Genomic DNA, 25119 nt, shown 5'->3' with positions numbered 1-25119 from the left:
GGTTTATTTAATGTTGAACCCTTTGGCTTCCATATTGGTCTCCTAACCTACTAATAATTATGTTAAATGACTAACTTATAACAACACAGAGCACAAGGCGATGTAATCAAATTACTGAATTATTATTTCATCATATAACAGATATAGAAAGAAAGAAAAGCAAAAAAAAAATTGAGAGTCTGGAGCCAACATCATCATAATAGTTAATTCATATTTTGGTAATTAATTGATAAATTGACTAATTATTTCTATTGATGTGCATAAACATCATTAGCTGGTTCTAGTGTCTATTATATATAAATGTACTGAATTATGTTGCCTACTGTAAACAATTCAAACGCTGCAATAGGAAGGAAACACAGTGAAATATTGTGTGAAGTAAAACATAATTTACATATAGACTGGAGTAGGCGGAGGCTCCGTTCTTGTTAGAGGTGTAACTGTAGATGAGGTCTGAAAACATCGGTGTCGTTGTGGCGACGCTTTAATATCTATCAGTCCTCTAATCTTGTCATCATGTGCTGTCCCCACAGAGATGTGAAATAAAAGTGTGAGGAGCTGCAGTGTTTCCTCCACATTACTGCTAACATAGCAATGACAGAAAAGCGCTTGGCTGGCAAAAAACCTGGATCGTCCTGAGAACAGCGGGAACAAATAAATGGAAAAAAAAAACAAAACAGGGTAAAAAACAGTCGTAAGTCACACTGACATCCTCGTGTCTAAAGTGTATAATTATTTTGGTGCCTTCAAATGACACTGTTTTGACGGCGTCTATGATGAGTGTGCACTCACTGTCTAGTCGACTCGTATTGACACCACAGCAAGAAGGGCATGCAGAGGTTTGTTTACATCAATAGGGACATGGTATAGGAATATATGTCATCAATTACTGAGCAGGAAAATGATTGATGATGGTTAAATACTTAAATTTTCTCTTGGTGTGAGTAAGGACTGCTTCAAGGACAGTGTAAGGGCAGTGACGGCCTTTTGGAGCTCAGTGAGTTATGAATATTTCCACTTGAAGTTTCCGAAGATGGTCAAAGTCACTAAAATAAATCTGCTGTTTAGATATTTATTTTGGACACACTGTCGGACCAAAAAGTACTTTGTCACGGAGAAAGGGAATGTGAAAGAGCCACTCAAAAATAACAAAAACAAAAAGTTCAAAGACACTTAAAGTCAAACGAAGTGACTGCCACTAGGTGTTATGAAAGAGCCTCATTAACTCACAACACCAGCAGAAGTTTTGTGAAATTCTGATTAAATTCAGATGCCGTGTCCTCATTACTCCTCAGACATGTGGGAAATCTTCTTGGAGCAGCACCAGTTTCACCAAATTATTATATAAACATGTCTGCTGCAGTGATGAAGGTGAGGCTTAGAAAAGTTAGTATCATAGAGGAAGCAATCTTTAAACAACTACGGAGGTTATCACGGTCAAGCTTATAGACTTTTAGTTTTAGAGTTTTACTAAAACATCAGATATTGTCCATTAAAGAAGAAGAATTTGAACTGCTGGAAACTATTTAAAGTCTTTTGAGCATTTTTTAGATATGCATTTTTTTGATATGTTCCCCTGTCAGCACCAGCTTAGGCGTGTTTTGATTTGTCTGGACGCTACTGGATCTTACAACCTGGTGATAGCCTAAAGGTTCAAGACTGCAGCTGCACATTCAAACTCACACAGCCTCCAAGTTTTTCTGTGTCTGCTGACACCAAAAACTCTGTTTCTCTTCAGAACAAGATTGGAAGTTATGTAATTTCCAGGGCCGGTTATTTGTTCATTGAACCAGGGAGAGCACAAACACGCACATCAGTTGCACAGGTGTTTTCAAAGTGAGTCGTGAGCATTAGGCACTTTTTGATGTGGATCTTGAACTTTTACTTACCTATGGCTAAAGTCATGACCTTCAGCTTGTTCCGCACCAGTTTGACCACCATGCTCTTCTGCAGCGGCGTGGAGCGGCAGCAGAGCACCGAACGGCAGCTCCGTGCGACAGCCAGAAACTTATCCTCCAAACTCTTATCGAGGGCATAGGCCAACGTCCGACCATCAATTACCAGGCCCAGCCGGTGCACCATGAAGGGAGCGGCGTGGGAGGACGAGGATGGAGATGAGGAGGGATAGATGTCAAAGGGTGCAAAGTGTCCGTGGAAGGCCTTGGCAGTTTGGTCTGCAGAGCTGCAGAGGAATTTGGCCTGGATGTAGTGCAAACTCTCCTCCAGCAACAACGCACACGCCTCCTGGTTCAGAGACAGGCACAGAGCGGGTTTGGAATTCAGGATCAGGACACTAAGTTGTTTAATATCACACTGTCTGAGCTGCTTCACATCTGGGAAACAGATGCTTCAACAGCACAGAACTAAACACTGTTGGTCCTCAAATGACTGTCTGACCTCATTTTTTTAAAACAAAGGTGGTGATGAAAAGGAAATTATGATGTTAAAGGAATAATCTGAAATATTCACATCACTCTTGTCTGTACAGTAAATCTGAATTATAGCCAGTTAGCTTTTGCTCACCTGAGAATCAGCATTCAGTGTCAGGATCTCCTCCTCAGGGTCCAGCAGCTTGCAGGCGTACGCAATATTGACGGCCGTCTCCTGTTTGTCGCCCGTCAGCACCCAAATCTGGAGGCCGGCCTTCCGCAGGGAAGCAATGGTTTCAGGCACGCCGTCCTGCAGCCTGTCCTCGATGCCTGTCGCTCCTAGGGGTGAAGAAATATGGCGGTGAGCCAAAAGTAATATTGTATACACATATAAACAAACTACAGGTGTAGTAATAATTAGATCAATTCATAAAACAATTACCCAGAAGCTGTAGGTTTGTTTCCAGTCGCAGGGCCGATTCAAACAGCAGCCCCTCTCTTCCCTGGATGGCTGTCTCAGCCTCCAGGTGATGCTGCAGCCAGCAGGCGTATTGCTCCTTGCTTAGAATCTGACACAAACACAAATATATACATCATCTGTTAAAGTATAGGGGGGAGATTTAACAGCGGAGCAGCTCCTACATGGCAGAGGAGGATATACAGGAGAAGTTGAGACCTTGAGAAGGTGTTTTATCACATCGCTTCTGTGACGGTCTTTGCACAAGCCGGGGATATAATGAGCTCGGCTTGTGAGAGCATAAATTAACAGCCTGGGAAAGTGGCACAGATTGCAGCTGAGTCACGAAGAATGTCACTTTAGAAACGGTCAGTCCATGTGATCATCTGTGCCGGGCTACACACACACACACACACACACAACCTGCCAAAAAGCCACTGAGACATATCATCTCCAACTTCTAAAGCAGTTTGATGAGACACAGGGCGGCTCAGCACTTCCAAAGAAGCTTATGGACCCCTGGTACCTTTTTCGCAATGCACAGCGTGCGAAGGCCATCTGCAGCGTACAGGTTCAGGTAGTTTTGGGTCCGGTTGACGATCTTTTTCTGGCGTTTCCCTTTGGAGTTTCCTTAAAAACAAATAAAAGCACAGAAGAATGAAGATTAAATATGCTTGCTTTTTTAGAGAATTTGCATAAGCGGTTCAGCATTTTGGTTCCAGATTGCCAAAGGCTTCTTCCAAGCGGCACATGAAAGCCATCTGTCTTCACACCTAAATTAACCATGCGCCTCAGTGTATCCCACCAAGTCTTCGCATTACTCATCAAGCTGCGTCTAGACAACACAGAGCAAAATGTGGTAAAAAGATTTTCTTATATGACAAATCACAATTAATCCAAATGGAAATGATCTTAATATAACTGAATATCACATGTTCTTTTGAAGTATTATGTTTTTGGAATAGAGCCTTGCTAAAGTGTTTCTCTGGCGCAGCATCTTGGGCATCTTTTTGGCAGGGGGACAGTGCACAAACAGATTGGCTTCATCAGTCTCCTGACACAGATGCACCAGCCAACACTACCCAGCCTTGTAATCTCACTAATAACACAACAGCTTGGCAGGCCGCGCTACACATGCACCGCCACGAAAATGTATTTATTTTTTTTTGCCTCCTGAAAAGAACAAATTAACACAGAACTGTCAATAATCTGAACATTTTCTAAGTAAGTCTGTTTCTGCTTCTTGAACAAACAGTATTTCCAAGGACAGCAGGAGTTTTCCATTTTGACAAATAGCTGCTCGGACCAGCCGGCCTTGCAGACGCAGGTGGAACTTCGAACAATGTTTATTTTTCCTACGAGTGAAAATGGGAAAATCCACCTAAAATAGGATTTGTGTCCCCGTATGTTAAAGGTTCCCTGAGGAGTTTTTATTTTTATTTTTTTTACCACTATTACATTAAAGAGCAATGTTTTTATGTGCGGTTTGCGTCCACGCTGTGATGTGGTCAACATTTCAGCTTTGTAAATGTTTTTATGACAGAGGAAATGCATTCAGCACATTTGTTAGACCTCAAGGACTCACACAATGCGTCTTAGTGACTAACAGTGAATGTAAACAGAGTTTCTTATCAAGAAAACTCCACGGGGGAACCTTTTAACCTGCGACTGTTTCTTTGTTGGCCTCTAGAGGAAACAAGTGGAAACAGGCTGTAAATCCAACACTGACATATAATCACCTTTTAAGTGGCTATGGATACTGTGTTGGCAAACAGTTGCCCATTTATCCATCCAGCATACTGAGCAACATTATCGACTGGAGTGCACGATGAATGTCCGATATTCACTCTTCTTTTAGCTCTGTTTTGTTCCACACCCACTCCTGTCCTATGGGAAATATCTGGCTCTAAATGCACCTCTATGTTCGCCAGATAGTTGCTAACTTTGCCCTTTGGTTCTGGACAGGAATGAACAGTGTGTTTTTTTTTTTTTTTTTTAGGGCCATGAGAGTGAACCAAAACAGAAAACCAAAACAATGAGCTGAAAGATGCTAAAACATGAAACACGTCTTAAAGGCCAAACTCCACGTGTTCTGTGTACGTAAAATAAATTATACAATCAAAATGCTGCAACATTTTGAATGAAAATAAACAATGAGATAGCTGGAATGGAATTTTAATTAAATATTAGCCTTGCACTGCACACATACTTCCATGACTGGTAAAATAAATAGTTTATACTGCAATCGTGGCTCAAAACAGGAAATATCAGAAAGAAGGAGGAGAGTCAGGCGTGCTGCTTTTCCACCAAAAGTAGCATTGGTTCTTGACCCCGGTCACATTCAGGATTCAACAACATTAAATAATCTTAAATAAACCAGACAGCTGCACAAACTCTGCACAGCTGAAAAGGGTCATTCTGTTATTTCAATGTACATCATGATAGGGGTATGTGGAGAGTCTAATATTTTCTGAGGTGGTATGCGGTATAAAAAGTGTGAGAAACACTCTGTGCACATTTCTGATCATAAAAACTATTTAGTTATGTAGCATATTTACATATTAAGAAGCACATAAACCAGGAAAAATGATCAAATCTGAGCAAAGAACTCTTCTGAAAGGCTCCTGCTGGGGTTTAAAGTTACTGTTTCGCTGCAATAATTGAACTGAACTACAGAGTTGGGTAAAAATTAACCATATGATCCACTGTCAGTCAAAAAATATGAATTATAGCTGCTTTAATAATAGTTACAAAGATGATTTTGTTAAATTCTGACCAAGAAGTCTACAGTGTCGACATTATTCTTAAATTCAGATCAAAACATTACATTAAAATGAAAATTCTGTTTTAAGGTGGAATTAAACAGCAGGCGTGAGAGAGCAGGAGTTACGCCATGACACACACTCCAACTTCTAAGCCCCAAGGGTCTACAGTGTACCTCCATGTGCGCCGTGTTATTAGAGTGACACTGAACAACTCCCTCGTCGCCTGAATGGAGCCATTATGGAGGTCTGTGTTATGAGGAGGCCCAACTCATGCTGCACTCTAATTGGCTGCTTTTACCCAATGGTAAAAACAAAGCAGTGAGTTGTCTGCGTGAAGACACACCCTGTTGGCCATTAAACTTTCTGAACTGAGACACACTAGGTGGAGGAGGGGTGGTGCTGGTGTGACAACTGTCCTGATGGAGCCTCTCCTCTACAGTGAGCAGCAGCAGCAGCAGCTCTGTGAATTTTAAGTAAGTGAAAAACTTATGAAAATGGCACACTGTGCCAGCGCAGACATTACTCTATAGAGGGCATTAAAAATGATGAAGCTCAGACCTTAAATGCAGAGAGACCAGCGTGTTCCTCTTAATGGAAAATCAATACAATAAATCATATCGTAATTCAGAATTCCTGGAAAATATGCCAAAACAAGATGGGAGTGCTTTTCTTCCACCCATGTGTCGCAGTTAACAAGTCTTTGTTTTAAGAAACCGCTTCTCCATGCTGCCTCGCAGAGATGAAGAGCTTCTACTTCTAATGAACAGGAGGGAGCCGTTTACCCACACGACATGACAGCAGGCTTTTACTGAAAGGAAGTGAAGACGAGTGGCTGCACGAGTCGATTTCAGCCTTTCAAAATATAAACATGTGGTACAAATACGAGCACATTATGGATCTTGTACACCCAATATTTTGATTTCAGGTATCTTAAAGGAGTACTCTAGTGATTTAGTACAGTCTCTAGTATGGGCCAATTTTCAAAACTTATGATCCTACACTTCCCACAATGAAAATTCATGGTAGTCTCTTCTACCTCCCGGCTAATCTAAAAATCGGCAAAGTCATGGCACCCACATGTCAATCAAAGCGTCCACACTGTTAATCCTGCATAACTTTAAGCTTTAATATAATTTGAACAGGTGAGTTATATAAATATTCACCCTCAGTACAGTTGTCATGAACGAGGAAATTGGCTACAGAGACCAAAACAGTTTTTTGTACCAGGCTGTAAACATGTTTATTTCTGCTGTGAAGTTGGACATTTTAACATGGGGACTTATAGAGACTGACTCATTCTGCAGCCAGCCTCAAGTGGACGTTTGAGGAACTGCAGTTTTTAGCACTCCCACGTTCACTCTTCACACAGGAGCAGTGAACATGAAGTCAAACAGATCGACAAGTAACTCGCTGATTGGATCATTTTGGCAACCTAATCTTCCTGTGACTTACAGAAGGTCAAGCAGCACTTTATTGTGCCTTATGGGTTTATTTGTCTCTACAAGCTCATGAAGTACAGTAATGGCACATTACAAGCATTATATGATTGCTTATATACGAGCATTATAAAACATAAGCTGGACCTCATCCAGTAGATCAGGAAGGAGACACAGATGGGACGAAAAGGACGCGTTTTGTACTGTGTATTGTGAGATAGGTCTCTCTGATGTATTGGAAAGAATCTCTGGACTCATGTGTTGATGCATTACCATGATTACATTTTAGAAATATAGCCTATTTATCGCATGAACAGACATGGAGATCACCTACCTAACAATTCAGGATTGGCAGATGAATTTAAAAGTGGTTTAGCTCATTTTATTCACACTAAAATAATCACTAAAATACACATTTATTATCCTAAAATGGTAAATGGACTGTACTTATATAGCACCTATATTCTTCCAGCCTTCTACCCATTCACACACTGATGGCACAGCCTTCAGGAGCGATGTGGGGTTCAGTATTTGCTTAAGGACACTTGAGGATCGAACATCTGGTTAGTGGACGACTCTACCGTCTGAGCCACAGCCGCCCGACAAAAAAAGTCCAACGCTCACAGAAGACGTGCTGTATTTACATTGCATAAATTATCTTATGAAGTGCTTTTACACGCCGAGTAGTGACAAGTAAACTAAACTTCATGCGTAAAAGCAGTGAAGTGGCTCTTCAACGCTTGGCAAGTGCATCGGTTTTAACTCAATAACATCTCAAGAGAAGAACCTGAAGAATGGAGTTCAAAGTGGAGCTAAAACCATTAGCAGACTGACAAGAAAATGTATCACTAACAACTTTAATAATCTGTGAAGGTTCTCAGTCGTCCAGGTCATCGTTCTTTGAGAAGAATTCAATCTGCGGCAGCAGGACTGAATTTAATAATTGAACATTTCTCTCTTGTATCAAAAATAATCATTATTTGCAGCACGACAAACTGTGTGTTGTTGTGTCAAGCCTTCAGTCTCTGCGGGCTTGCTAAGCACCCCTGGACAGATGTCTGGTGACTGTGTACAAAGCATTAGTGAAAAGTGCCTGTGTAGCTCTCTGTGTGCCTTGAATACTAACAACCTGGTACACCTTTGCCATTAGAACATTAAAGAACGAGAGTATGGAACAAGGTTTTAAGATCGGAGGGAACAATACACAAGGAAGTGTTTTTTCTTTTTTTAGGGCATCAACCGAGTTTTACAGCAGTGACTTGCTCTAAAAATACTTGATCTTATGTAACATGTTACCTTATAGGTTTACATCAGTGGAAAGTATGAAGGTTTAAGGGGTGAAACGTTGGGTGCTCTATAAAAACAGAGCTCTTCCCTGTGCAGGCATGTTGCCCAGTGTAATCACAATTTTTCTCAAAAACCTGAAGCAGCTACAGCCGAACACGATTCATCATTCGGGATTAAGCAGAGTGAAAATTTCCTCAATTTGCTGACACGACCGGTGAGCTCATGTGCCATGTGAAGATTACATCAAGTGAATTGTAGCCGGTTCAAAGCCACAAATCATCAGTTCAGGTGGTGAAATCTTCAGACATGATCCAACACCGGCAGAACTACATCTCAAGACCGCGTTGACAGCAGCGTCATCGTTTATCAGGAGCATACCACCACACCGTCGTGTTACAATAAATCCAGGAATGTTTAAAGCGACAGTAGGACTGAGAGTTTCTTACCTGTGTCGGGGGGTTTGATGAGGTCCATGATGACGGAGTCTGCTCCTTTAGTGTACACGGTGATCTGATCCGTCAAAGGGTGTCTCACCACCACAGACATGCGTTTCCTGGTGGAGTCGAAGCCCAGTGTGTGCAGCAGCTCAAAGCTCAACTTCCCCAAGTGTGGCAGCTCCACGGTCACCTGGTCGGGGAGGCGTCCGACGAGGGAGCACTTGTAGGCCTTGGCGGCGTAGACCAGCGCAGCCTCGTCAGGGGACTCGGCCTCGTAGCGCAGCTCGCCCTCCTCCAGGTTCCACGCATTCCCGTCGTAGCCGTACGGAGGGACGGGGCCGAAGGCGTGCGGCAGGCTTCCGTGTTGCCGTTCCTCGTCCAGTTTGGTGAGCGTGCTCTCCGCAGAGGGGGAGGACAACATGCTGGAGCACCCCTTGTTGGACGAGCGGTTGGTGATGAGGCTGGAGGAGCTGCTGTTGTTGGAGCCCGAGGTCAGTCGGCTGGGGGTGAAACGTTTAATGAAGTCCTCGATGGTCTTAACTGGGGACTTCAGCTCAAACCTCATCCGGACCTGAAGGACAAGGAAACCTGAGTCAATCACAGCCAATCAGAGTAGCTCTGAGCTCTGAGCTCTTCTTTTCATGTTTTTTCTACAACAATCTCCATCAATGTGTCTGCAAACATGGACGTGGAACTATGAAGATTAGTTTCTTGCCTTTTTCTGTTGAACTACTTCACGATAAATCAGGTGACCCATTCAAAAGAAGCCACAGCTCTCTTGTTGACACTAGAGAACAGCTGTTAGCACTAAGTAGTGCTAGCACACTCTGTTTGGAAAGACCAGAGATCCATGCTGAAGTGAGGAGAAGGAGACGGGGATGCAAAGCTGGATCTAAGATGGTACACACCATGAGTACCGTCTGTTATCACAGAGCAGTAAGATGGAGGAGCTCACGGCACTAACAGGGCTACAGAGCGAGTGTGGAGAGCGCAGAGACACAGAGAGTTGGCTGTATGAACGCCCTGTTAACTCTGGACAGCTTTCAACTTGTGAGAGAGGACAGCTGAAGACAGACAGGAAATCAGGGAGAGAGAGAGAGAGAGAGACACACACATCAAAGGTCCACAGACTGGAGTTGAAACCAGGCCACTACAGGAAGGACTCAGGCTTTCATACGTGGGGCAAACACGTTTTGAGCCCCTGTTTAGATTTCTTATCCACCTTGTATATTGTGAGCTGCTGTAACAAGTGAATTTCCCCAGTGTGGGATCAATAAAGTCTATCTCATCTTAAATGGGTGGTAACAACACCAGAACACAACATCTCTGGGACTTTTTGGGAAGAGATAATCCGACATTCACGCTCACTTCACACCATGATTGGCCAGCTGTGTGGGAGTGAGAAAGTAGGTAGGTACAACTTCTCTCTCTCTCTCTGAGCCCTTTTCTTTTTATTCTTTGCAACACTGTCACTTTTCATGTGAACAGCCAAATGCAATGGCATGAACGGCTTTCACGGGAGACGGCTGGAAAACGTGATCCCACTATTAGAATATTGGCGCCACGGAAAAGACAGAAGATATGGAAACTGAAAACATGATAGCCTTTACTTTGATGTGCCACAAAAATAAATATAAATTTAAAATCCAGTAGCTTCCACCTTTCCAAAGTACTTAAAAACATCAATGTGACGACTGCAGTCTGCATGGTGGCAGCCGTACATGATAAGAAGAGACTGGACAGTAAAAGTAGCATACATTTTACATTAACATCACAGAAAGCGTTAACGGACACAATAAAAGTATTGAATGAACAAAAACAAGGAAAGTGTCGATGAATTGACGCCTTCTTTTGGGAAACGCTTATGAAAATCCATAAGGTTTCCTCAGGATGCTTTTTAGTAGGTCAAATAGTAAAGGAGCTCTGATGAAAATGCACCTCCTGGCTATTAACCTATGCCCAGTTCTTTATCCCAAGGTGGTGCAGTACAATGGCACAGAGCGTGACTCACGGTAAGGACTCCTGGCAGAAGGACTTCTCAAATACATAGATATAAATCATTCAGGTGCTGGGTTAGCCACAAGGGCATCATAATAAAATGTGAACAATTACATCGGCCCAAAGGACAAAAAAAAAAAAAAAAGCAAAACAATAAAAAAAAAAGCATCAAAGCTTTTGTGCGGATTTACATTTCCTTCCATCTTATCAGATAACCTCCAAACAGAAACACAGCGAACATGAATAATGTGTCAAGCTTAATCCGTGCAGGTTTATGCCTCTAACTGGCAGGACGCCGTACTGGTGAAAGCAGCGTGTGGCAAGGAAAGGATATCACCTCTGAACAGGACAACCACACCCCGAGCTCGCACGAAAACAAAACAAAACACGGATACACAACTGTGGCGAGCACATCAAAAGATACAGGCAGCAGAATGAACGCTTACGTGCAAAAAAAAAAAGAGACTTTGTGAGTATTCTGGAAGGTTTTTTTGTGCTTTTGTGTTGTTTTAGGAAAAGTAGCCAAAAAGAACATTCAACAAATGATGAAAACGACTCCTGTGTGGTTCAAAAAAAGAAAAACAACAACATACATGCAACACACGGGCCTCATGTTGGTGGTTTGGACGGATATCAGTAGAATTAGTCGCTGCTGGATCCTCTATTGATGCTCCTTATAATACCTCTCCTCTTTGGACGTGTTATGAGAGCGGTTACCAAACCTTTTGGCTTATGACCACTTAAAACTATTCCCATCAACCCAAAACGGCTGGCCAGCTCCACTGGCTACCTGCAAAACTGGCCCCAAAGATACTAAAAAAAAAAAAAGAGAGAGACAGGGGACTGGCAAACTTCTTGCAGCACCATGATGTCACTGAAATATTCCCGACTCCCCTCTCTGGGTGTCATTATTTTCACGAGACAAAGGGATGGTGAGGGAAAAAAGCTGCTAAACACATTGTGCTAATTCTCCATGATCTATTATTTTCCGGCGTAGGCCGACTCATTTATCATCGCTTGATTTGCGGTGCAAAACTCAAGTGTGTGTGAAGACACTCTCTGATAAAGGGCTGTAATAATAAAGAGTCAGTCCTGTGTGAGTGCCCATTCACTGAAACCTTGTCAGCCCTATATTATAAGTGTAGCTTCTTCACCAGTCATAGAGACACTTCTATTGTAGTAATTAAACACAGGGGCTGCTTTGCCTGCCAGTTGGACATGACCATCTGCTTTGCTTGCCACACAAACACACAAACACACACACACAGTAAGAAAGTCAAACCAGGAGCAGGAACTGTAAATATGCTCCCTCCAAAACATCGATTTCTGAACGTTAAAAGATAATCTCCTATTGACCCGATGAGGTGAGTTTTACCTTGTGCCTGGGCTGGTTGGGGGAGGAAACCACAACTGTGTTGCAGATGGTGAGCGCGATAAAGAAATCAATAATGTCAGAGAGGTCAGAGGGCAGCTGGGACATGGGCTGGCTGTGGAAACGCATGAAGTCCATCTGACTGCTGCATTCATTGACTTTGTCCAAGAGCTGAGGGTCAGGGGTGATATCTTTCTCCTGCAGGACAGAGGAGGGTTTATCAGCGGACAGCACACAGCACAGAGTACGAGGACGGCATGAAGGTGAGGCGCACTGACCATGGGGCTGCTGAAGGCCGTGTGTTTAGACAGGATACTGGCTCGCTTGGCCTCCGCCCTGCTGCCAGTCCTGCGGTGGGACTTTGTGCTCTGCGAGCGCAGCACCACCCGGGCACTTTGGTGGCTGGTCACACTGTCACGCCTGGGCAGGGTGCCACCGTGTGATGTGCACTCTTCTTCCTCTGAATCCATCTCCTGGTACATAGCAAGTCTTCTAGCTGTGACAAACACACACACACACACACAACATTAAGAGTGACTTTAAAAGGCAATGAATGTTTTTGTAAGTGTGTCAGTGTGTGTGTGTGTGTTTGCTGGCTTGTCTCACCATTGGCATCATGGGAGTACTCCACCCCTGCCACGGTGCAGCGGCGAAACACCATCTTGTTCTCCGTCAGAGTGCCTGTCTTGTCAGAAAAGATGTATTGCATCTGGCCAAGATCCTCAGTGATATTAAGAGCTCTGCACTGCAGGTGAGAGTCTGTCTCCTCGTCATACAGCTCCATGTCCTGATGGATGAAGTACACTTGGCAGATCTTGACAATTTCAATTGACACAAAAAGGGAGATGGGTATCAGCACCTAGGAGAGGAGAGGACAGAGTTTTTGTCAGAGGCAGAGCTTGTTAACAATTTTTCCAGCCTACTTCTGTGAGGCATTTACATTCTACACATCTTAAAACAGTGATTTCCATCCAGGGGTACTTGCACCCCGAGGCAGTACTTCTGCAGAGTTTGTGGAGTGAAGCAGCTCAACTAATGTTAAAACATAGAAATTAAGATATGAAAAAAAATATATATCTACATATTCAGACAGCTGTAACAACTGGAGAGTACAATATGAGAGTCTGAAAAGTAGTTAGCGAGCCAGCAGCAGTTGAAACAATGAGCTAAAAGTAATGAATGAACAGTTATTATAATATTTAGCTAAAAGTAAAGGTTATGGTTAGATCGACAATATTAATTTATAAATATATATTATTGTTTAATACTTAAAAGTAATGGTCAAAGCTAAAAGTAATGTATAAATGGCTAAAACAGAGAGCTAGTTAATATTAAAAGTATTTTTTAAACAGTTAAAAAGATGGAGTCAGATGGAGTAATGGTTAAAATAAATAGATATCTACAAGTAGGGTTAAACTATTTAAATAGATAGTTAGGGAATAGATAAATAAATGGTGGCGTCAGTAAAGAGGTGGCAGAGTTTGGACAGGACTGTAAGTGTCTGGAATCAAACTTTGATATAAACACAGCTTTTCTGTTGCCTTTTCAAAAAGGTCAACATCTTAATCATTAAAAAAAAAAGATCTATAAGTGTATATGTGTGATTGTTTAAAAGAAGGCTGCTCTGATCCCGAGTGACACGATTCGAGGCAACATTTTCTGGAAAGTAGTCCTGAAGAAATGAGTCATAGCTCTTTAGAGGGCAGTTCAGCCGCTCGCTCTCTCTCCCCGTGCCTGAACGCCAGCGGAGTCATGTGTTTATTTAAAAGTGTATCAGGCAATGTCTGGCAATACTGCCAGCTCTCAAACGGTTAGTGGTTGTACAGTGTAACCAAACTACTATCTCCACTGACTTCCTCATTTATTTCACAAGTCAGGTGATATCGAGGGAACATCTGACACGGGGCGGGGTGACATTTTCACTGACATTTTGGCATGCAAGCACAAAAAAGAAGTCAAACAAAACTAACAAATCAATAGCTGTCAGGTGGCACTGTTGTCCTATTTTGATCCTGTATTATAAATATTATTTTTGCAGTATATAGAAGAGAAGCACCTTCTCACTGCTTTTCCAGATTAAAACGTGAAGATTAACATCTAGAGGTCACATACCCGGAGGAGGGTGAAATAATGACTGCAGCGCTCGTGTGCAGTGGGATAAAACGTTTCATACTTGTTTGTATCTTTATTTGCTTCTTGAAGCTTCTCTATCGTTTCGTACCTGAAAGACGATGATCATAGTGAGGAAGAGATAAATAGCGGACATGATGGGTGATAAGTCTGTCCCCTCTGGACTAAGAACGTCAAACACAGGTCTCTTATCTCCGTACTGAAACATCCACAGCCCATGACCTGGAACAGCAACACCACAAGGTCAACTTGTATAAAACACTGGAATGACAAGATATAAATAAAAAGCACAGAAAAAGTGGGAGAGAATTTTCACAATGAAGGTTTTAAATTGAATTTTCTGAATAGAAACCACAAGGTTTTTCCAAAACAACCGTTCCCTCTCAACTGCTACGCACCGACAGCAGCGAACAGGCACATGACCAGCAGGATGATGACACACCAGAACACGTCTACATTCATCTGTCTCTCCAGTTTACTACGCTTGTAGCGCGGGCCGTTGTTGTTTAGCATGGCTTTGGTCTCGTGACCTGCGAAAGACACGCAGTGTGTAAGCAGCAAGCTGGTCAAGGAGGTCGATTATAGAGCGTGAAAGCAGATATTTTGAGAGGGGGGGGGGGCTAACCTGCGTAAATGACTATTCCCACGGCCTCTTCTGTGTTGCGGATGGTGCAGCCTCTCAGCAGCAGGTTTTCTTTGTAAAGTGCATCTCTTCTTCCACTTCGATGGAGTCTGTCAGGTTAGAAGATGTATAAAAATTAAACGGTTATGTCTGAAAAATACTGACACTCTAGTAGAAAGTATCTCTCTATACCTAGAGGCCCAACAACATCTGTTTATTCCGTCGAGCACCTCAATCGATCACCCTCTAAAGCACCGTGGTCTTCCCTCACCAGGAGCCCTTATCTCAGCACAAATTCCCTCTGATATAGAAGCACCGACTGTGCTACCCCTCCACAGAAACCCCTCGGGCTTAGAGTCAATCAGGCAATTCATTGCTGACCCTCAGATCTCACTTCGGACTTAAATTTAAAGCTCGTCAGGCTCATTATACAAAGACTGAGTTCAGCTTTTGGCCAGCCCACCGAGGAAGTTCAAAACCCTCTTAGAAAAGAGTGAGATGTATGTGGATCTGTATTAAATCAGGGGCAAATGTGCCTGTTGTTGGGGGGAGAGCTGAGCTTTTAATGTCAGCCTTAATCCCATTACTAAATCCAGGATTACAAGTGTGTTAGTTAAACGGCTCTACAACCTTTAGCTGGAAGTGGCGTTAAACCATCTCTGTTGTATCCTCTTTCAAAGTCACGCAACTGTCAGCATGTTTACCAACAGGAATGTTCATCCTTTGGCCTCTGACAGCAGGCCGGCTGACACGTCACCACCATTACAGATTAATAACAGTGTCCCTGAGCGCCGAGCAGCCGTAGTTCACACACAGCTCGTCCTAGTTCATAGCTCACACTGTTCGAGGAAGTGATAACACTCGGAGACACACAGTGCTTTCTCTCCCAGGAAGGTAGTGAGATTAGACTTGGTGCCATTTGCCGTAATGTAATAAAACACTGCTGAGACAACTGCTCCCTCCTCCTCCTCCCATTCGACTGTGCTGCTGTGCCCTGTGCTCCACTGTAGCCTGGCAACTGAATACCTGCAGCATCTGGTCTCCTTCTGAGCAAAGAATAAATGTCATAATCATGTGAGCGCGTGTCCGCCCGGCCATTTTACTGGACGGTTTCTCATCTTGTGCCTCACTCAAACTTAGCGAACACGCCTAAGCGAGGAGACGCAATGAATAGGCCGAGGAAATACACCTGGCGTAAATCCAGGCCTGTGGAAAATCTGATAATAGCAGGCTGCATCTCACTGATAGACATGATCATGAATATGCTGAAGCAACAGCTCAAAATTTGCAAGACCATTAATACCAGTCCCATGTCTGTCAGCTGGTTAGCTTAGCTTAGCATAAAGACTGGAAACAACTAGTCTGGCTCTGCAAAAACCAATAAAGTCTCCCGACACAAACTTTTAAAGCTCAGCTTATTTTATGTGTTTATACTGAAGTGTAAAAACACCACGCTGTAGATTTATGTGGGGTTGTGAACTCAACTATTTCTGAGCCGGGGGCGGTGACTTTCTGGAGTCATGTCATCACCATGAAGTTTCCAGACAACCAACAAAACACAAACACTGCAAGCGTCAAATAGCCCATTTCCACTGTGTTACTGAAGATGCTGACCAAGCAGCAACGTCCATGTCTGTGGAGTCAAAAACTGCAGTTCCTCAAACGTCCACTTGAGGCTGGCTACAGAAGTGAGTCAGTCTCCATAAGCCCCCATGTTAAAATGTCCAACTTCACAGCAGAAATAAACATGTTTACAGCCTGGTACAAAAAACAGTTTTGGTCTCTGTAGCTAATTTCCCCGTTCATGACAACTGTACTGAGGGTGAATATCTATATAACTCACCTGTTCAAATTATATTAAGGCTTAAAGTTATGCAGAATTAACAGAGTGGCTGCTTTGATTGACAGGTGAGTGGACAGGTAGGATTTTAAGATCAGCTGGGAGGCGGAAGAGGCAACACTTCCAAGATGGGGGCAGCCAGAGCCAGAGATCAAAACAGGTGACGTCAAGCATATGCTGTCCATTCTTTATACTGTCAGTGGTGCTACCTGATGCCAAGTGCCATCCAAGTTTTTAAAGGGGTACTTCATCATTTTAGTGTTGAACTTCTACAATGTTGGGGGAGCTCAGAGCTCAGACAGATAAAATAAAATGCTGAGACGTCCTTTATTTCAGCCCCTGGTGTAGGCTAAGCTCCAAAAACACTGGATCCTACTGTACATTTCTCACAAAGGAACTCAATAGCATTTTTAATTAGTCCCACCTTGCCCAGTAGACGCCTCACACCTCCAGTTTGTAACCAAGCCAAGATAACCCTGATCACATCGTCAGGGTTATTTTCAGACTTTAAGCTCATTCAGAGCCACAGAAGATATCAAATATCTGTGTACTACAGATATTTCGGTGCAATATTATAACTGGTTGACAGATGTTATTAGTAAATGTTATTAACAAACAAAGTACTACAACAGGATGAGCTGAAGCATGGGGTTAAACTTGGATTTCAGCTTCCTACTTATCTCTCTGTCAAAAACATATCCTGTAACCCTCTGGCATTTCTACCGCAAACACAGACAAAAAGGAAGTAAGGTGTAACACAGGAAATCAGCTGAGAGAGAGGGGGCAAGTTGTTGTTGCTAAATATTCGCGCTGGCTCTCAAGTCTGAAAACTATAGCTTCAGTAATCCGGCTTGCAAAGAGCAGCTGCTGCTGCTGCTTCAGTTTATTCTGGTCAGTCGTGAGGAAGCACATACATCTTCAAATTTGCATGGTCAAGCGGGCAAAACCCCGCAACCACATCCCAACAAGGCAAATCGTAATCTTGACTTGGAAAAACTGTTTAAGTCATAATTCTAAGTTAGAAACTTCTGGCCTGTCAACAAACCGCAGTGTTACATTATTTCCATTTTGGAGTTTAAAATGTCACAGCGTTCATTCACACTGACATGAAAGTTAAACATTTAATGTGAGTTAACAAAAAAGAAAGTTTTGAGCCATCAGTCACACATACTGTACAGAACAAGAGAGGGTACTCACATGTAGCCTCTGAATCTGTTCAGGTCGTTGTTGGGCTTCTCACATTCGATCACGCCGTTGTACTTTAAGGGGTCAAAATCACAATCCTGCAAACAGACGACAAACAGATGATTACTCAGACACCGTGAGGCCCAATTAAAAACTGTTCAGTTTAGTACACTAAGAGCTGTTTGGAATATTTAGTCCCTCAGTGATGTAGATGAGAAGGCCAAAATATTAGGAACGTTGCTCAATAGAACACAAAACAATTAAACACCATCAGAAGTGACAAAAACTGAACATTATAAACATCATGAAGGGAGGATTTATTGCATAACTTCCGTACTAATCTAGTGTAGTTTAGTTAATATGTCTGTCACATAAATTACAATGATGGAAAAAAGATCTAACTTGTGTAGCATATATGAAGTGACTACTATTAGTGTATTTCATTATTAGGAAACATTCAGCAGCCGAGAAGTTGAGCCAGATCCAACTTTTAGGAAAACACACCCTGACGTCCATCCAGGTGGATTCATGGACTAAACTCTCTGATACTCTACCTGTTGTGTTCTTAATGTACCCAGCTTCTAAATCTGAGTCTGATTTGCAATTTAGAGCGAGCGAGTGAGCGAGCAGTGGTCTAGCAACATAGACAGGGAATGAGAGTTAAGGAGCAACGGCATCCATAAAGCCGGTTAATCAGCAAAATAAAAAGTTATTTCTTGATTGTTTCACAGCGGTTACACTCAACACAAACTGTTGTTTAACAACCCTACAGTGATTCACAGCAGCACCTGATCCTGTCTGAATGTACCCTTAGATGACCTGAGGTGCAGTTAATGAGATGTGCCGTGTATTTCCTGTGAACAGCCTCAATAGTATCTTAAAAAGATTTGTTTCAGGCAAGACAATTTATTCAGTTCATAATGATACGAAACTGTTAAAAACAACCAAATCTTCTGATGTTTACACACTAACATGTTTCATAGTTTCACATTTACCATTATTGTCACTAAAAACAGTTAGGCAAAGAGCAAAAACTAGGTTGCAAACACAACGAAACACGAAGATGTTTGAGCATCTTTAATATGCGTAAATGCTCATTTCAAGTTGCTGTGTGCACAAAACATTTAAAACACATGGAGATTACTTTTCTAAGTTCAGATACTGGGTAAAAAAGTAAACTGCATGACCGCAGTAACACCAAGAAATAGCTGGAAGCACAACTCATGAACTCGTGAACTTGTGCATCCAAAAACAACATTTTTTTTTTTACATGCATCTAAAAACAGACTCAACTTGTGTGGGCCATTTATGACAAGATGGAAACAAACAAAACAAAAAAAAAGTAAAAGGAGCATCTGTCTCACCAGGTCAAAGAAGCTGCGGACGACCTGCCTCTGCTTTAGGTTGGTCTCTCCGTCCAGTGTGGCGGTTTCGATGTGGCAAAGGCGGTCAGGGTCGCTGGAGCTCAGCAGCAGAACATCGGCGGGGAGGATCTCGTTACATCGCAGCCTGATGAAGTCTCCCACCCGCACCTCCTTCCAGTACTTCTCCACATAGCGTCTCTCCACTCTGCCAGAACAATGGGGGCAAACAGTTGCTGTAAGCTGCTGGTTGAAAGATGTGGGGGGCCATTGTTTTCAATAATTGGTGGTTCTATAAACAGAAACTTCAGCTTGACTTCCATAAATCTGTACGGGACAGCAAATATGTGATGTGTAAAAGAAGACGGCCTGTTTGTTGATGCAAAAGCTGCTTCCAAAGTCTGCCTCGCCACATTTAGAGTGACTAGGCCCATCAAAACACAAAGAAAAAAGTCCACACTGTGACATCTCATCTACAGATTTGACATGTAGGTGGATGAGATAAGCCCTTTTTTAGGTGGTTAAATAAACAACAAAAGAGGAACAATGCCACTTGTATGACAACATCGAGTTTTCTATTTTAAGTTCATATCAACAGACTGAGTCATCTCACCACAAGTGAATTTGTGGTGTTAGGTAGAGCGGCTGAGCAGAAGTTGCTGCATTCTCAACTATTAATGTGCAAAAACACTCGTGGATGGATGAGACTCCACTAAGGGTTCATTTCTGAACAATAACGAGATATTCCTGGGAGCAAATATGCTAAATAATGCATATCACTAAGCTAGAAACAACCGTGAAAGAGAGTGAAAGGGAAGGGAGAATAACTCTGTTATTTATTCATAACAACCCCCCTGGCATTAATGACTCACATCCGAGTATATAAAAACATTCCTCTCCTTGAATTTTGTCATTGAAAATACACACACTCTGCATGAAAGTCAAGACTTTTTCCATGCACTTAATATAATATTAGACTGGACAAGAGAACAACAACAAACTAGAAACTTATGTCAATAACATTTGCTCTTTTCCATATTTTTCCATTGCTTGAACGTGGATCAATAGCCTGAGGACGAAGCACAGGCTTGCTAAAGTTTGGGCACAGAATTGTTCTATATGTGACCCACATTTGTAAAGTTTACTATTGCAGAAAGAGTCGACTATCTCCCTGAAGTGGTTCATGAAATAAAATGACTTTATGCTACAGTAAAATACATTATTTTAGGTCTATGTTTGCTCAAAGTTTCTGAGCCCCAATGTAAGTAAATGTAAATGTAAGACACCAGACCCTGTCCCTGGTAAAACCTCCACAGTCAGCCTGAAATGTTTCTGAAATTCATGGATTCATGGACTAAAGTTTAATTTGGTTTGTGTCCGATGGTTTGAGAGAAAGCATCAGTTGAGCGACATTGACAGTGAATGAGAGCGAGTGAGCACCGGCATCGATTAAGCCAATTAATCAGCGGAATAAAAAGTTATTTCCTGATTGTTTTACAGCGGTTACGTTCAGCACAAACAGACAGACCACCAGTCAACCCTGTGCCAGTTGTGAGGGCAGAAAACCAATGAACTGTTGATCTCTACAAAGCTAGACTCGATAGCCTAACTCAGTGGTACGTCTGTTAAAACTAAAAATACCAGGAACAAAAACACTATTATTAGTTGAAAACATATGAATAAACTTATAGACTTCATATATGCGTGAATCTAATGAGCACATGGTTCATGTTATCTTTGACTTCATACCTTATTAAATGTTCATAACCCCTCTGTAACCATAACATACCAAGTTATCTAATAATATGTCTGTTGGAAATACCCAAGCGCTCTTCTTACTAGTGATCTTTGGTCACAGCTACTGCTAACACTTTCATGTCAGAGCGAATGAAACAGTCCAGATCACAGCTTTTTGTATCAATAATCTCTCTCTGCATTAGAAATATTGTCTGAAACAAACAAAAAAAGTGGAACGGGGACACTCGGTCTGATAAAAATGAATTATTTCCCCATCTAGTCCACTGCTTAAATGTGAAATCTATCTTCTGTTCTGTGTGCATGACCACAAAATAACTACAGTAAATAGAGCGGTGGAAAAGATGGCCCACACACGTCACTAATTAATCAGCCGGTCAGTTACGAAAGAATATATCAGCAGGATAAGCTGTTTTTGGTTGAGCTGGACGTTCGGTGACCTGGAGTCCAGATACAGGACAGCAGCAGCAGTGGCGGCGGTGGATGTTGTTAGCACTGTGTAAAAGTAGATTAAGAGCAAACTATTTACATTCCTTTAAACTCAGTTTAGTTCAAGTGTGAGTGCCTGATTTCACTGGGTGTGTCTGCATTTGTGTAGCTGCTCCAAAATCCACATTTAGGATGAATCATTGGGAGTAAATCAGTCGTGAAAAACGGGAGGAATCGTTTACCAGCACACGGCCATCCTTCAGACTCTGTAAATATTAACGTTTTTGATAAAAATGGTATTTCTTCTATCATAAATACAAGGCGAGATTTATTAGGTGAACCATTTAGAGATGGATTTTAACCTGCAGTTAAAACTTCGCCAGAGAAAACAAGAGTGATAGATCGTCTAAGCGACTGTGTATTTAACCTTGAGAAAAATGAATTAAAGCTGCCATGTAGAGGTTTTTTTTTTTTTTTTCCCCCCTTCTTTAGTCAAGTCAGCCGTTGCCAGGTTGAAGAAAAGGGAGATGTTTTGCACAATATCGCCACAGCAGAAGAAAATTCAATTATGTCCAACCTTGACAGAACAACTTGGGTCAAGAGTTAGCAAAAAAATTGCGGAGCCACTAAACACTGAGCCTTTTGATTACCATGAATTATGCTCTGTACATGGACGACAGTGCTGCTTTTCATTAGCAAAATACCCTCTGCACACACACGCACACATACAGAGAACCAGGGGGGGGGAAATAGTTAGTAGTAGTAGGAAGCCTGAGAGAGAAACAGGTTGTCAGGTAACATAATCACTCATAATGAATGAGGTAACATCTGTATCGTTAGGAACATAGTTTCACACCTCTCTGACAGATAAGCTGAAGACTTTCACGTGGGATTATACACTGACCGGCCACTTCATCAGGTACACTTAAACGATACAACCAGATCCAAAACTACAACTCTGCCATAAATACTACTTTGACGAAGCTTGACACTGCCAGAGATGGATTCATTTAACTATATGTTTGTTATTGGGGTTGTAAGTTTGCAGTGAACTCTTTTAAATCACTTCTTAAAACTCAATCGCACAAGCTTTTAATCCTTTTACCCATAACCAGACCTGACTTTTTAATATCAGCTTTTCTCTTTTTATGCCCCCATCTTACATGTGTTTATCCCTCTTATTGCTGTCCTGCTATTCTTTTATTTTTCAATATATATGCCAGAGTTATTGTAATAAATCACATTTTATTGTACAAGTGTACCTAAAGAAGTGTATATTCATCATGTGTTCACCAGATTTAACTCAAGAGAGGCCTGAAATATTATTAATTTCTCATCTTGGACCCTCAAAAACTGAGAGACTGACAGCTGGTTTCTATAGATTTTATAATATTTTTATGCTTTTACTCAAAACCAGACCTGCCTTTGTAATGTCAACATTTCCCTTTTTATGCTCCAGTCTTATTTTTCTTATTTTCTTTTGTATATTTGAAGAGAACAGTTTTCTTCCATCCCTTAGACTTTTAATTATATTTATACTGTAGTCACTTTTAACATATTGTGCCTTTTGTATATATATCCTATGCCCGTTTTGTGTTTGTAATACTTCAATAAAGTTATCTATCTATCTGCATTGTACAAGTGTACCTAATGAAGTGTCTGGTTGTGTATATTCCTCATGTGTTAGCCAGATTTAACTCAGTTTCTCATCTTGGATGTACAAAAAACTGAAACTGACAGCTGGTTTCTGTAGCACGAAGGCCAGCTTATATGGTATGGCGAGTTAGTTCAGTAAAATTAAGTCCTGATTTTTTGTTTTGTTAAATCTTTTTATCCTTTAACTCATAACCAGACCCAACGTTAATGTCACTTTTTTCCCTTTTTATGCCACCATCATATATGTTTTCTGTGACTTTCATTTTTGTCGTGTTTTACTAAGTTGTTTGGCCTTCTGTCGAGTCTGCTGCACAGTGAAGTACTTTGTAAAGCCTGTTTGTTTTTTTTAAAAGGTGCTATTAAAACAGAGTTATTATTACTATATCGACTTGCATTTCTAATATTATGGCCCTCTGTATGTGAATAAAGTTGCCAAAATATTAGAAACATCTGTCAAAAGTAGAATATATGTCAGAGTTGTAGTAATGAATCACACTGGATTGTACAAGTGGCCGGTTTGTGTATATTCCTCATGTGTTAGCCAGATTTAACTCTTTGAGTTTCTCATCTGGATGCTGAAAAACTGAGCGACTGACAGCTGGTTTCTGTAGCATGAAGGCCAGCTTGTATGCTAGAAAGATCCTGGCTGTTTTTGTTTCTTTTAGGTCTTTTTATCCTTTTAACCAAAACCAGACGTGACTTTTTAATGTAAATTTTTCCCTTTTTATGCCTCCATCTTATATATTATATATATTTGCCTTCAGTCGAGTTTGTAAAAACACTTAAAAAACACATAAATAAAGTTATTTAGAAAAGGTTAGAGAGATGAGAGAGTTACTACTTTTCCTGACAATACAGATGTTGCGGTGGCCAAAATATTAGAAACACCATGGCAGAGCTGTTGTACATGTAATGAAGTGGCCGGTTGTGTATAGTCCTCATATTTCTCATCTTGGATGCTGAAAAACTGAGAGACTGACGGCTGGTTTCTGTAGCATGAAGGCCAGCTTGTATGATCTGGTAGGTTAGTTATGAAAAGTCCTGATTGTTTTTGTTTCTTTTAAGTCTTTTTTATCCTTTTAACCAAAATCAGACGTGTTAGTTAGTTATTTAGAAAGGTTACAGCGGCTATTTTCCTAACAATACAGATGCTGGGGTGGCCAAAATATTAGAAACACCTCTCAAAAGTGGAATATACAGCTTGGATGCTGAAAAACTGAGAGACTGACAGCTGGTTTTTGGAGGCCAGCTTGTATGAATAGGTTAGTTGAGAAAAGTCCTGATTGTTTTTGTTTCTTTTAGGTCTTTTTTTATCCTTTTAACCATAACCAGAGCGGCTATTTTTCCAACAACAACAATACAGATGCTGGGGTGGGCAAAATATTATAAACACCTCTCAAAAGTTGAATATATGGCATCGGATCACACTGGATTGTACAAATGAAGTGTATATTCATCTTGGATGCTGAAAAACTGAGAGACTGACGGCTGGTTTCTGTAGCACGAAGGCCAGCTTGTATGATCTGGTAGGTTAGTTTAGAAAAGTCCTGATTGTTTTTGTTTCTTTTAGGTCTTTTTTTTAATCCTTTTGACATGTTAGATAGTTATTTAGAAAGGTTAGAGTGGCTATTTTCCTAACTGGGGTGGCAAAAATATTAGAAACACCTCTCAAAAGTTGCATATACGGCAGAGTTGTTGCATCGGATCACACTGGATTGTACAAATGAAGTGTATATTCCTCATATTTCTCATGTTAAGAAAAGTTTTATTGTAGTTAAGAAAATGAAGTCCTGATTGTTTTTGTTTCTTTTAGGTCTTTTTTATATTATCACATCAGATCACACTAGATTGTACAAATGAAGCCACCGATTGTGTATATTCCTCATATTTCTCATGTTGGATGCTGAAAAACTGAGAGACTGACAGCTGGTTTCTGTAGGGCCAGCTTGTATGATCTGCTAGGTTAGTTTAGAAAATGTTTTTGTTGTTACAATCTGCCTCCATCAGCTGGAAAGTTTAC

General features: G+C 41.5%; 1 protein-coding gene across 1 annotated transcript in view; it reads right to left on the bottom strand.

The window, feature by feature from the left end:
- The window catches only part of atp10a (ATPase phospholipid transporting 10A), a 37472-nt gene that overhangs the window by 11042 nt on the left and 1311 nt on the right, over positions 1 to 25119 (bottom strand). Inside the window, exons 2-14 of the mRNA XM_027290251.1 lie at positions 19263 to 19467; positions 17911 to 17996; positions 14877 to 14983; positions 14650 to 14781; positions 14343 to 14473; positions 12728 to 12980; positions 12400 to 12617; positions 12125 to 12319; positions 8761 to 9322; positions 3353 to 3456; positions 2812 to 2938; positions 2524 to 2708; positions 1890 to 2244 (exon numbers count right to left, since the gene is read on the bottom strand). Of these exons, the coding sequence (XP_027146052.1) occupies positions 1890 to 2244; positions 2524 to 2708; positions 2812 to 2938; positions 3353 to 3456; positions 8761 to 9322; positions 12125 to 12319; positions 12400 to 12617; positions 12728 to 12980; positions 14343 to 14473; positions 14650 to 14781; positions 14877 to 14983; positions 17911 to 17996; positions 19263 to 19467 (2660 nt within the window). The remainder of the gene's footprint in view (positions 1 to 1889; positions 2245 to 2523; positions 2709 to 2811; positions 2939 to 3352; positions 3457 to 8760; positions 9323 to 12124; positions 12320 to 12399; positions 12618 to 12727; positions 12981 to 14342; positions 14474 to 14649; positions 14782 to 14876; positions 14984 to 17910; positions 17997 to 19262; positions 19468 to 25119) is intronic.

Source organism: Larimichthys crocea, chromosome XVII (assembly GCF_000972845.2).
Source record: "Larimichthys crocea isolate SSNF chromosome XVII, L_crocea_2.0, whole genome shotgun sequence".
Taxonomy (NCBI): domain Eukaryota; kingdom Metazoa; phylum Chordata; class Actinopteri; family Sciaenidae; genus Larimichthys; species Larimichthys crocea.
Note: the sequence above shows the minus strand (reverse complement) of the source record. Positions and strands in the feature narration are given on the sequence as shown.